Source organism: Macaca nemestrina, chromosome 15, assembly GCF_043159975.1.
Source record: "Macaca nemestrina isolate mMacNem1 chromosome 15, mMacNem.hap1, whole genome shotgun sequence".
In the NCBI taxonomy this organism is placed as follows: Eukaryota; Metazoa; Chordata; class Mammalia; order Primates; family Cercopithecidae; genus Macaca; species Macaca nemestrina.
Genome location: NC_092139.1, coordinates 26,869,223 through 26,882,710, shown reverse-complemented (window position 1 = coordinate 26,882,710; position 13,488 = coordinate 26,869,223). Strand labels below are relative to the sequence as shown.

General features: G+C 53.9%; 1 protein-coding gene across 1 annotated transcript in view; it reads left to right on the top strand.

Annotated features, from left to right (window-relative positions):
• The window catches only part of LOC105496317 (V-set and transmembrane domain containing 2 like), a 42,828-nt gene that overhangs the window by 18,282 nt on the left and 11,058 nt on the right, over positions 1-13,488 (top strand). Inside the window, exons 2-3 of the mRNA XM_011766651.2 lie at positions 10,962-11,131; positions 12,878-12,928. Of these exons, the coding sequence (XP_011764953.1) occupies positions 10,962-11,131; positions 12,878-12,928 (221 nt within the window). The remainder of the gene's footprint in view (positions 1-10,961; positions 11,132-12,877; positions 12,929-13,488) is intronic.

The following is a 13,488-nucleotide window of genomic DNA, read 5'->3' as shown; positions in this document are numbered from 1 at the left end:
TTGTGCATGTCCATAGTGTCCACATGTCTGTCCCTATCCCTGCTCCTGTGGGCACAGTCCCCCCAGAAATTCCAATCTGGCACATAGCAGGTACCCAATAAATGTTGAGTGAATGAATGAACAGGATGAATGAATGAATGATCTCTATGCTTCTTGGTTTTTTTCCTTAGAACTTCAGTCCTCTGGGCTTTTGTCCGACCTTCGTTTCTCACTTGATTGATTGATTGATTCATTCATTCATTCATTCACTCATGGGTTTAGCACACACCTAACCACCTTCTGTGTGCCTGATCTGGGCTGGGCAGTGCAGGGTGCCTGACCTGGGAAAGCTCCCAGCTTGCAGGAGACCCAGACGCCTCAGTATCTGTCATATAACACACTCCGGGGCAGGGAGAGGCAGCCTCAGAGACCTCTGGGGGCACCAAGCAGGGCTTCCACCCTAGCCTGAGGAGGGAGGACACCTTCAGGCAGAGGACTACCTGTGAGTCAGGATTCCAGGGACAGTGTGCAGGCTGCATCCTTAGGGGAACACATGTAAGTGGCCGAGAGGGGCTGCCGTTGGGGCGTGGGCAGAGCCAGAGCTTGCAGCCTTTGGATACCGAGCCTGGGAGCCTGATCTTGACCCTGGGGGCTGGTAGTTTCTCAACGGGGCCCAAGTACAGGAGCTTCCTGAAGGCCCCAGGCAGCCTGGAGCAGGGAAAATGGGGTCCTCCCCCTGCCCGCCACCAGAGCTGCTACAGCAGAGTGTTCCCTGAGCATCTACTATGCGCGGCATTGCTCTGGCTGCCGGGACATAGCAGTGAACAGACTAGAATCTCCTGCCTTTAACTAGAATCTCCATCTTCAATTCTAGTTGGAGTACAGATTATACATAGAAATAAAATGAGCAAACATATAATAGAGGAGTGATGAGTGGTAAGGAGAAATATGAGGTAAGGAAAAGGGAACCGAGAGAGGGTTGGGGGGGGCAGGGAGGGCCTCACTGAGGAGGTGACATTGGAGCCGAGGTTTGAAGGAGTTGAAGATGCGGGGAGGGATATTCTGGAACAAGTCTAGGGGATTTTTGTTTTCTTTCTCTCTTTCTTTCTTTCTTTTTTTTTTATTTTGAGACGGAGTCTTGCTCTGTCGCCTGGCTGGGGTGCAGTGGCATGATCATAGCTCACTGCAGCCTTGGACTCCTGGGCCCCAGCGACCCTCCCACTCTAGGAGATTTTTATTGTGAATCCACTGCTGCAGTCAGCCCAGGGAAGCCAGTAGAGGCTTTAACAAAATTCTGGTAAAATATACATAACATAAAGTTTCCCATTTTCCCCATTTGTAAGTATATGGTTCAACCGCATCACGAATATTCAGGCTGCTGTGCAGCCATCGCCACCATCCAGTCCAGAAATTGTTCATCGTCCGAAACAGAAACTCTGTGCCTGTTCAATAGCAGCAACTCCCCTCCCCTGCCGCCAGCCCCTGGCAACCCCCATTCTGCTTTCTGTCTCTGTGAGTTTCAATCACACCATATTTGTCTTTCTGTGACTGGCCTGTTTCACTCAGCATAATGTCCTCAAAGTTCATCTATGTTGCGGCGTGTGTCAGAATTTCCTTCTTTTTAAGGCTGAATACTACTGCATTGCACAGATGGACTAGATTTTGTTTCTCCATTCATCACTGGAGGTTTCTGAGTAGGGAGCATCACAGTGTGATCTAGTGAGAAATGGGGCCAGGCTGAGGGGTGACCAAGGGGTCAGTGGGGCCACAATGGTTCTCACTGTGCCTCTCTCTAGCCTCAACTCTGCCTTGGTTTTCCTGAATAGAGCTGCCCCTGCCATCAGTCCCCAAGGGGGGTCCTGCTTTCATTCTGATGGGTGTGCTGAGGACCAATCTCTGCAGGCTTCCTGGAGGAGGTAGCCTCCCAACCAGAGATTTGAAGGTTGAAAGGGCAGGAAGGGCTGTGCAGAGGGAGACAGGAGATTCAGGGCTGGACCAGAGGGTTTGGGATGGGGAATCTGGGCTCAGAGATGGAGGGAGCTGAGGGCTGCCTGTGCTGGATGAGCCCCTGTGGCTTGCATGAGTCCCACTGGCTGCCAGGGACCATAGGAGCACCAGAGGAAATGAGCACAGAGAAGAGCTAGAGGACTGGTGGGTGAGGGGCTGCAGGGCCCACGGGTGAGTAAAATACAGATGCGCCCAATGCATAATCCCATGAGGCGACAGGGAAGCATCTTTAGCCATCTTTCTGGAGATGATAGGGTGTTTGAACTAGGAGGTGAAAGAAAGGAGTGCTGTTTATTGAGCACCTACTATGTGCCAGGCATGAGGCACATGTTGTCTTGTGTAATCCTCTCATCAGCCCTCTCATTCTTCCCTTTTTCTAGATAAAGGAACTGAGGCTCTGAGAAGCAAAGTGGTTTGCCCAGGTCGCACAGCTAGGGAGTAGGGGAAATAGAGTTTGAACCTAGGCCTGAAGGCAAAGCTTTAAGTGGTTCATGCTGAACCAGGGCCTGGGAGGTTAAGGTAAGGGCCCTAGTCTCAAAGGGCAGGCCAGGTCCCCCAGGTCATCTCCTGCCTTTCCCAGAAGCCAAACCCAGTGACTCTGGCCAGAGCCACAGAGCCATTTCCTGCAGCTGATGCACTGATAACCAGGCCTGGGGTTAATTAATACATCGCACCCCCAATTAAAAGCAGAAAGAAAGAAGATGTTGCATTCAATCAAGTCCCGTTCTCCTTCTCCTGCAGAATCCTAATTTGTGGACACCGGTTTTAATTGTCTTCCCAGTGAGCCCAGCCCAGCGCAGGCCCTGAGGCTGGAGAAGACAATTGCATCCTTCTCAAAAATCTATAACTATACCAGCCTCCCTGGGGACTGGCTGCGAGGAGTTACCTGAGTAGGGAGAGGGGCTCAGGGGCAGGGTAAGTCAAAGAGGAGAGATGGATTCTATGTCCCAGACTCAGCAGTGATGCTGACGTGGGGATCAGGGTGTGGGTAGCTGGAGGGAAAGAGTAAGGGTAGGAGGCCGGGTTACAGGCTTCCACTTAGAGCCCTCTAGAACTGGGTTCAGTTTCACCACTTACTCAGTCCGTGGCCTTGGGCAAGCCACTGACCCTCTCTGAGCTTCAGCCTCCCCATCTGAAAACGGGGATGATAATGAGCATACCCACTCCACAGCATCATGGTGGGAGCGTGAGAAAATGTATGTAAAGAGCTTGCACCTGGGTATGGTGGCTCACGCCTGTCATTCCAGTGCTTTGGGAGGCTGAGGCAGAAGGATTGCTTGAGTCCAGGAGTTTGAAACAAGCCTGGGCAATATAGCGAGACCCTTTCTCTAAAAGAATTTTTAAAATTAGCTTGTAGTGGCATGCACCCGTAGTTCCTGCTACTTGGGAGGCAGAAGCAGGAGGATCACTTGAGCCCAGGAGTCCATGGCTGCGATGAGCTGTGTTCGGCTCACTGCCGTGCTCGTGCCACTCCACTCCAGCCTGGATAACAGAATGAGACCCTGTCTCAAAAAATAAATAAACATGGCCAGGTGCAGTGGCTCGTGCCTGTAATCCCAGCACTCTGGGAGGCCGAGGTGGGCCGATCACTGAAGATCGGGAGCTCGAGACTAGCCTGGCCAACATGGTGAAACTCTGTCTCTGCTGAAAATACAATAATCAGCTGGGCGTGGTGATGTGAGCCTGTAATCCCAGCTACTTGAGAGGCTGAGGCAGGAGAATCGCTTGAACCTGGGAGGCAGAGGTTTCAGTGAGCCGAGATCACACCACTGCACTCCAGCCTGGGCAACAAGAGCGAGACTCCGTCTCAAAAAAACAAAACAAAATAATAAATAAACAAACAAAACAAAGAGCTTGGGACAGTGCCTGGCACAAAACAAGTAGTCTGTCATTACTTCATCATTACATCATCATCATCATCAGCAGCAGCAGCAGCAGCAGCATCAGCATCAAAATACGCATCAGTCACCTTCCAGTTTCTGGTGCTGGTGCAGTACCCTCACTCACAGAGTTAGGAGAGGGAGGAAGACCCTGTTGCTGATTGAGCTGCCTGCTTTCAGTGGGGTTGTGAGGAACTGAGCTCCCCATCTCTGGAGGTGTACAAGTGGGATGCCGAAGTATGGAGCCTAGTGGCTAAATTTTACCTGATAACTCTGACCAAATCCTGATAGGGGCTGGGGCAGACCCATGGATCTTGGTCACAACTGCCAGTCAGACCCATGTTTAAAATCCAGCTCTGTGTGAATCTTGGGCAAGTCATTTTACCTTTCTGAGCCTCACTTTCCTCATCTGTCAAGTGGGAGTGGGCAAGAGTGTTAGAGACAATGTCTGCGTGGTGTTGGGCACACAATAGCTGCTCAAGAAAGGAAATGGATTTCTTTTTTAAACAAAGCTTTCTTTCCTGCGTCCCTACCTTTGCTCACAGGGTTCCTGCTACCTGACACTTTCAGGCCTGCCTCTGCTTGTCAATATCCACCCATCCTTCAAGGCCTGGCTTAGGTGCCACCTCCTCTCTGAAGCCTTCCCAGATTCCCCTCCTCCCCCACATGGAAGTGACCCTTCCCTTTCCCAATGCCCAAAGCTCTGCCCTTAGGACATCTGTTACTTTCCTCTTCTGATGATCTGAGCTGGTGGGGCTCTCAGGACCATCAGGATTAACCTGAATTGTACAGAGGAGCAAACAGAGGTTCAGAGAGGGGAGAGAGTCTCTGGAGGTCACACAGCAAGTCTGTTGGCAGAAACAGGTTCCATCCTCCATCCTTGGCTCCCAGTCCAATGTTCCCGGCACTTACCTACGTTCACAGCGGGCTTCTCCCTCTAGGGCAGCTTGGGGCGGGGACCGGGACAGGCCTTGGTGCTGCTGACTGTGAAGAGGGAGGCCCAGATTTGTCGTCAGATGCCCAGAGCCTTGGGTTTCACACTTGTCCTGTGGACACATTGCCTTCTTCACTACCGAGGTCTGAGTCAAAGGGTCCCTGAGGGGGCCTCCCCCAACCCACGCTTTGTAGACAGCTCCTGGCCAGCTCTGGGGATCAGAGAGGCTCTGGGACCACAGCCTCGCTGTGGGGTGGGAGAGCTGGTGGCCGTACCCGCAGCTAACTCAGTTGTCTCCCACAAGGCCTTAAACCTGCTTCTCTCCCTGTCCTCCCACCTGAAGCCCCTCCCTGCTCCCAGCTTCACTACCTAGCCCACTGGGGCTAAGGTGAGGGCAACACCTCCTCCAGGAAGCCTTCCCCAATTGCCTCCAGCTGGGTGAAATGCCTCTGCTGTGCCTGCCCAGGCCTTTTCACTCAGAATAAAACAGACTCCCCATCCTACCCCACAGGACTCTGCAAGGTTGGCCATTTGAGATTGAGCCTTTTTTTTTTTTTTTTGAAATAGAATTTCGCTTTTGTTGCCCAGGCTAGAGTGCAATGGCGCAATCTCAGCTCACCGCAACCTCCGCCTCCCAGATTCAAGCAACTCTCCTGCCTCAGCCTAACAAGTAGCTGAGATTACAGGCGCCCAGCACCATGCCCGGCTAATTTTTGTATTTTTAGTAGAGACGAAGTTTCGCTCTGTTGGTCAGGCTGGTCTCGAACTCCTGACCTCAAGTGATCCTCCTGCCTCTGCCTCCCAAAGTGCTGGGATTACAGGCTTGAGTCACTGTGCCCAGCCGCAGGACTGGGCCTTTTAAAGAAATATTTAGGGCCGGGAGCGGTGGCTCACGCCTGTAATCCCAACACTTTGGGAGACTGAGGCAGGTGGATCATGAGGTCAAGAGATCGAAACCATCCTGGCCAACATGGTAAAACCCTGTCTCTACTAAAATACAAAAATTAGCTGGGTGTAGTGGCGGGCACCTGTAATCCCAGCTACTTGGGAGGCTGAAGCAGGAGAATCGCTTGAACCCTGGAGGCAGAGGTTGCAGTGAGCTGAGATCGTGCCAGCATTCTAGCCTGGCGAAAGAGCGAGACTCCGTCTAAAAAAAGAAAGAAAGAAATATTTAGGTTGGCGCAAAAGTAATTGCAGTTTTGGCCATTAGTTTTCATGGCAAAACCATAATTACTTTTGCAGTAACCTATAGCACTACCAGCACAAGGCATTTGAATACTCTGGGAAGAGCATGGACTTGGGCGTCACAGAGGCCTGGTTTCAAATCCAGACTCTACTATGTGGCCGTGGAAGGGTTACTCCCTGGCACTGGGCCTTAGCTGCCTGGTCTGAGCCATGTGGACATGTGATGGGGGGACCTGAAGCTGGCAGAGCTCACCACCTGCTAAGACGTCAAACACATGTGGCCACTGAGCCCTAGGAATGTCAGGACTGAAAGGTGCCATGAACACGTAAAATGCACTTCAGTGTTTCATGACTTAACACAACAAAGAATGGAACATGTCTCATTGGTAATTTTCTTTCTTTCTTTTTTCCAAGACGGAGTCTTGCTGTTGCCCAGGCTGGAGTGCAGTGACACGATCTCAGCATACTGCGGCCCCCTCCTCCCGGGTTCAAGCAATTCTCCTGCCTCAGCCTCCCAAGTAGCTGGGACTACAGGCACGTGCCACCACACCCGGCTAATTTTTGTATTTTTAGTGGAGATGGGGTTTTGCCACGTTGGCCAGGCTGGTCTCAAACTCCTGACCTTAGGTGATCTGCCTGCCTCGGCCCCCCGAAGTGCTGGGATTACAGGCATGAGCCACTGTGCCCGGCCTCATTAATAATTTTCATTACATGTTCAAATAATTTTTTTGATATCTTGGCTTAAATAAAATACATTATTAAAATTAATTTCAGGTTTTTTTTTTCACATGGCTCCCAGGAGATGGAATATTCCATGCGTGCCTTGCAGTGTGGCTTGCAGTCTGTTTCTGTTGGACAGCAAGGCCCTAGACGGCCACTACTGGGGTCCCGTTGGAGAGGTGGCCATGTGGTGGGGTCCTCCCCTGTGCTCCTGCCCACCCCAGGCTGCCACACCATGCCAGGGCCCAGGAGGTGTCTGTTTGGGGGGCGAGAGGGTCTCTCCTGGCTGAACCCGGGCTGCTGAGTTACCCCAGACTAGCCCCTGCCCTCTCTGAGCCTTACCTTCTGCATGAGTAGGAAGAGCTGGTGGGCCAGAGTCAGGGTTTTCTGCTGTGGGCAGGGGGAAACCGAGTGGGGGTGAATTGGAGGCCTGGCCCTTCCCAAGGAGACCCTAGTGGAGCCTCCACCCAAGGGCGGCCCTCTCTGTCCTCCTCCCACTCATGAGACCACGCACATTGTCTCCCGTGCCCCCGCCCACCGCACATGGTTCCCACCTCCCCTGTGTCTGGAAGGAGGCGGCATGCAGCGGCTGAGTCACACCGGCCGGGTCCGAGGGCTGGCTTCAGCCTTTCTTGCTCTGTGTTCTGCATTGAGCAAGATAGCTGAACTCTCTGGAGCCATTTCCCCACTGGAAGAGGGGAAGTGGAGGCACTCTCTGATTTCCGTGGCTCAGGCAGTGGCACCTGGAGAGGCCACAGCTGTGTCCCTCCACTGTCTTTTGACCAGCCAAGGTCACACTGGTGGTCATACCAGATCCACCCAGGGTCCTCACCCCTCTCCTCCTGTTTGCAAAGTCCCCTGGTGCCCTGGTGTTGGGCAGGAGGGACATGAATCCAGGCCGAATCCACCATCTTGGGCGAGGGACCGGCAACCCACTAGAATCACCTCTTATGCCCTTCCCGTGCAGGCTCCTCACGATCTCCTCGTGTTCCGCTCGAGGTGCCAAGTGGGTGTCAGGGAAGACTCCGAGGGCGAGACCTGGCCCAGGACTCTCAGGGCAGGGTCCCCCGAGCTCTGGACCCTTCTCCACCACTGCCCAGCTAAGGCTGTTTATTCATTCATTCAAAAAGCACTTACTGGCTGGGTGTGGTAGCTTATACCTTACCTGTAATCTCAGCACTTTGGGAGGCCAAGACAGGGAGATTGCTTGAGCCCAGGGGTTCAAGTCCAGCCTAGGCAAAAAGCAAGACCATGTCTCTACAAGAAATTCAAAAAACTAGTTGAGCATGGTGGCTCGCGCCTGTAGTTCCAGCTACTCAGGGGGCTGAGGTGAGACGATTGTTTGTGCCCCGGAGGTCAAGGCTGCCGCAAGCTTTGAATGCACACTGCACTCCAGCCTAGAAAACAGAGCAAGACCCTGTGTCCAAATAAAATGTATTTATTGAGCATCTGCTATGTGCCAGGCGCTGCTCTAGGAGCTGGGAGGGAAGGCTGACAGTAAACATACGTAAAATAGGCATATTAGCTGTGCTGTCCAACACAGTAGCCATTACCTGCAAGTGGCTATTAACATTTATGTTTAAATGAAGTAAATGAAGTAAAATTAAATAAAATGTAAAATTCAGGTCCTTAGTCACATGTCACGTGCTCAGCAGACACAGACGACTGCTGGCTACTGCACCAGCTCAGGTACAGAACACCCTCCTCACAGCAGAAAGTCCTGTTGGCCAGTGCTGATGGCGTTAAATGAGGTAGTCAGGGAAGGCCTCCCGAAGGAAGAAGGCTTTGAGCAGGATCCTGCGGCAGGGGAGGGAGGGAGCCATGGGAGGGATGGCTGTTCCAGGGGAGTCTGAGGAGAGGGTGTTCCAGGCAGAGGAATCGGCAGGTGCAAAGGTCTTGAGGTGGAATCTCAACTGGAATGTCCAGGTAAGGAGCTGAAAGGAGGCTGCTGTGGTAGGAATAGGAGCAGGGAGTCAGGCAGAGGCCAGCACCGGAGGGGAATGGCCTCCCATGGAGGGCCCTGTCAGCCATCTGGAGTGCAGTGGTGCGTTCGAGGCTCGCTGCAGCCTTGACCTCCTGGGCACGAGCAATCCTCTTGGCTGGGCATGGTGGCTCATACCTGTAATCCCAGCACTTTGGGAGGCAGAGGCAGTGAGGACTGCTGCTGCTACGGTGGGTAGGAGGACGCCCTGGGAGAGTGGTGAGTAGAGCAGGGACAGGGACTGATTTATGTTTTGCCAAGGTGTGTCTGGCTGCTGTGTGAAAATAGCTTGTCGGGGAGGAAGAGTGGAAGCGGGAGGCCACTGAGCTTTCCCCACTGTTGCAGTTGAGAGAGAACGGCAGCTTGGCCTGGGGAAGGCAGCGGAGGAGGGGAGAAGGAGCCAGATTCTGGAGGTGTTGGGAGGCAGGACCCACAGGGTTCCTTGAAGATTGACTGTGGGAGGGCAGAGAGGAGGGAGGGAGCCCAAGGTGACTAGTTTCTGGGTTGCTCCCCTGGAAGGATGGGGTGGCCCTCACAGTGATGTGGGGGAGGGACCTTCCCTCTAGGCGCCCGCATTGACTCTTCCTTATTGGGGATAAGAAGGGTCACAGCTTTGAGGCAGGCTGCGTGTGATGGCGCCCCACACCACCCCTCGCACATGTTCAGGAACCCAGACATTTATTCCTATTAACCAACCAGTCCTTGTTTACAGAACAGCGGCTGGGACTTCCAAGCCTCAGCAAGTGGGGAACCTCCATGAGCTGCTTTCTGAACCCTTGACCTTGAGGATTAGGGGCATCTCAAATTTGCTCTCAGCCCAGAAACCCACTGCTCAAGTAGAGCTGCACGAGGAGAAACGGCAGAAGCTTCCAGATGGAGTCCTTTGTCAATTCACATCACCTTCAGTATCCTGGGGACAGGGGGAGGAGAGAGGTGGCCCCAGAGCAGGGGCCTGAATCTAGGATTTCACCTCCTAGCCCAGGACTCCCTCTTCCTCCTGCCCTAAGCGGAGCTGGGGTGTTGAGGACTCCAGGGGCTGGGAATCTGCCCCTCTGGGCCAGGGGACCCTGTTAGGCTGCAGCACCAGGAGGGACAGGGTGGGGGCTGGGGGATTGACAGCCACAAGGTTCCTGGGTGACCTGCACGTTGCCAGGCGTCTTTCCAGGGCGAGATAATCTCTCCTGAGAAGAGGAAAGAATTCTAATTACATCTCAGGACAATATTTGTTTGGGGAGACAGGAGACAGAGCATATGGTGGGGAGGGGCGCTGGGCCACATGAAGTGGGGATGTGTTTTCCCATTTACCTGGTGGGATGGAGGATGGCGGATGGAGCAGGGCTCCTGCTGGGCCAGGGAAGCCGTCTGCCCTGGGCTGTGGTGGAGAGCTGGGCCCTGCACGGGGCAGGAGGCAGGAGTGGCTCCCACCTCACCCTGGGTGCCCTGAGAGGGTGGAGAATTCTGCACCCATTCCATCCACCGAGCAGCCACTCTGCACCAGCAACTGCCAGCTGCAGGAGCTCTATGTCCCTGTCCTCCTGGAGCTGCCACAGGCACCAGGGCAAGGCAGGAGGTGGGGGACCTTCTTGGGATCCTCAAGGAGGACCTTTCTGGGGGTGATATTTGAGCTGAGCTTTGCCAGATCTGAAGGAGCCAGCCGGGCAAAGAGGGGCGGAGGGAAGGGCATTCCAGAAGGAGAACAGCCAGAGCAAGAGTGAGGCTGGAAAGGGAGGTGTGTCCACAGGACAGGGAGGAAGCCAGGGGAACGGGTGCCGATCCCCATACCTGGGGCCCCAGGGGAGGGTTCTAAGCAGCGGAGAGGCCACATCTGATTTGGTTTTGCAAAGATGGCGCTGGCTGCTGTGCTTGGACACTGGAGTAACTCAGGAGGGGAACCGAGCTGGGTGACTGGAAGAACCTGGAAGAGCTGATGAAAGTGGCAGCTCCTCCCGGGCCTTCTTGCCGTCCACATCCAGCCCAGGCCTTCTCTGATCCCTGGCATACTCTCCCACGGCGCCCAGCTGCTGGTGTGGCCTCCAGGGCCGACACCTACTCCCTCATCCCCATCTCACGTTGGCTGCTGCACACACCCTTGGCCCGCCTTGCTGAGCTTCTCGGGTGCCCACCTGAAGCCAGACCACTCCCACCAGCGGGCTTGTGGGTACCCCCACCCCCTCCACCCATCCCTCACTGTACTGCTCCTACATTCTCCACCTCCCTTACCATCAGCTCTGTGGTTTCCTGAGCCCCCCCACTCTTCCCCCTGTTTCTTGCACAGCCCTGTTCACAGAGACACCCCATGACATGACAGCACGGACGGGCGAGGATGTGGAGATGGCCTGCTCCTTCCGCGGCAGCGGGTCCCCGTCCTACTCGCTGGAGATCCAGTGGTGGTACGTGCGGAGCCACCGGGACTGGACCGACAAGCAGGCCTGGGCCTCGAACCAGGTAATGCCCCTGGGGAGATGCCAAGCATGGCTGGGGAAGTCCTGGTCCCTGGGGTAGGGGTATCTCTCTGCCCCTCTTCTCCTCTGAGGGATGTGGGCTCCAGCGCTGTTCTCCACACCACACAGCTGTCTCCCTCCCTTCTTCCTCCTGGGGTGGGGGTTTTAGGTGATCATGGAGGCTTATCTGGGGGAACGGGCAGGAGGCAGAGCTAGGCTGAACACTTGAAATGGCCACAGCAAGAAGGGCCTTCCAGAGCACAGAGGGCCTCCCTTCAGGGTACAGGTGAGGAAACTGAGGCCAGAGGGACAAGCTGGCTTCAGGTTATGGAGCAAGCTAGGTCTTGTGACTCGCTTCCCACCACTTCTCCAGGCCACACGGGCAGCCTTTTTGTAAAGAGCTCTGCAAATGCTGAGTTCATTCACAGGCACACACGCAGGTGTGCACCAGGCTCCCAGCACACCCTTGGCTGCACATGTGCTCGCCCCTCTACACGTGCATGCTCGTGTGTACACACCTGTAGAGCAGATGCTGTGGGGGCTCTGCCCCATGCCCGGTGTGCAGCATGCCTGGGACCAGCCCACTGCCAACTGCCAGCTCCTCTGGCTCTGCTTGAGGGTTTTCTCTGGACACCAGAGCCTGCCAGCCAGCGAGGCAAGCAGGAGGAGCAGGGGACTCAATAGGCAGAAGCAGCCCCCACCAGTAACCTGCAAAGTTGGAGGATGAATGCCCCAGTTCCCTCGCCCTCAGCTGGGATGACAGAAGCATGTTCTTCACTGTCTCCCCGAGTGCCCAGTGGGATGAAGCTCCAATTGCCTACAGTGGTAACTAACCGACAACATACCTCCCATTATTAACTTTCTTCCCCTTTTGGATTCACTCACTTTCTCCCCTTACTTGTGCTTCCTGGGATCACCCCCCAAATAAACTACTTGACCTTTGTCTCAAGGTCAGCTCTTGGAGGAACTCCATCTGAATCATCTGCATCCTTACACATGTGTATACACTAATGAACACGCAAACACATAGAGATCTGCCCACCCATTCATATACGACCACATGTATCTGCACACATTCACAAACACGCATTGGCTCGCTCATACACTCCCCATGTTCATGAAAGAGTGTCTCACATGTGCCCAAAGGCATAGCAAACTCTGTGTTGCTCCTGGAGGTGTCAGCTCCCCAACACTTCCAGCCCTGCCACATGCAGGCTTAGAGGACTCCAGTGGCCAGAGAAAGCCCTTAGGCAAACCGTTGCAGGTGTCTGCAGTTGGAAGCCTTCAGGGTCAGCTTGCAAAGGTGGGGAATGTGGGTAGGGTTCCCACAGCATCTGCACACACGTTCACATGGGTGGCACACCTGAAAGTACAAACACACTCTCAGAGTGATCAAGAGTACAAACACGCTCCTAGCAACGTACCAAGCCGACGCTTAGATTTCTGCCTGTTCACACTCCCTCCAGTGTATACCAAAGTACCCTTGTGTGTCTAAATGCACAAATGTGGTCATTTTCTACATACCTCCATTATCTTCTTTTGCTCTGACATCCCCTCTGTCCCCTGAGTGGATACAGAAAGCTGAAGGACCCCAACTCCAGACTCCATGGCCCCCGAGCCTCATCTGCTGTCATGAGAATCTTAGCTGTTGTCTGTATCCCTATAATGTGTCTCCCCACACTGCCACCCCACCCCCATCCTGTGCTAACACCTTGTCTCTGCTCTCTCCACCCCTCCCCGCTCCCAACAGCTAAAAGCATCTCAGCAGGAAGACGCAGGGAAGGAGGCAACCAAAATAAGTGTGAGTTTTGATAATGACTTCTCGAAAGGGCTCTAATGGAGGGCACAGCTGTGACTTAAAAAAAAATTGGGGTCCAGTTCAGCAGGGAGCTTGGGCAAGAAGATGGAAGAGAAGAAAAAGAGAAGGGAAAAAAAATGGCCCTGCTCTGTTTTTTAAAAGCCGGAGATTTTTCAAGTTCGTTCAATGATAGGCACAAAAAATGACAGGGGAGAGAAGATGCATTTTCTCCTGTCGGGGCCAAGGCTGTGTGCGTCCTGGTGCCTTCAGGCTTGTCTCAGCAGCATTTTTTATTTGGGGAACCAACGAGATTTAATGAGCCTGAGCCAGCTTTTTTTGGCCTATCATTACTGAGTGTTACGCCATCTCGGGGTCACTCGGTGATCTGGCCCTGGGGACGGGGTGGGGGCACTCTAGCCAAAGGATTTCAGGACTGGGCAGGCCTTCTTATTTATTGACTCATTTGTTAGTAGCCACCCTCTATAAGAAGGGCCAAGCATTCACCCATTTTGCAGGTGGGGCAGCTGAGGCTCAGGAGGTCAAGGACTTGCCCGAGTCACGCC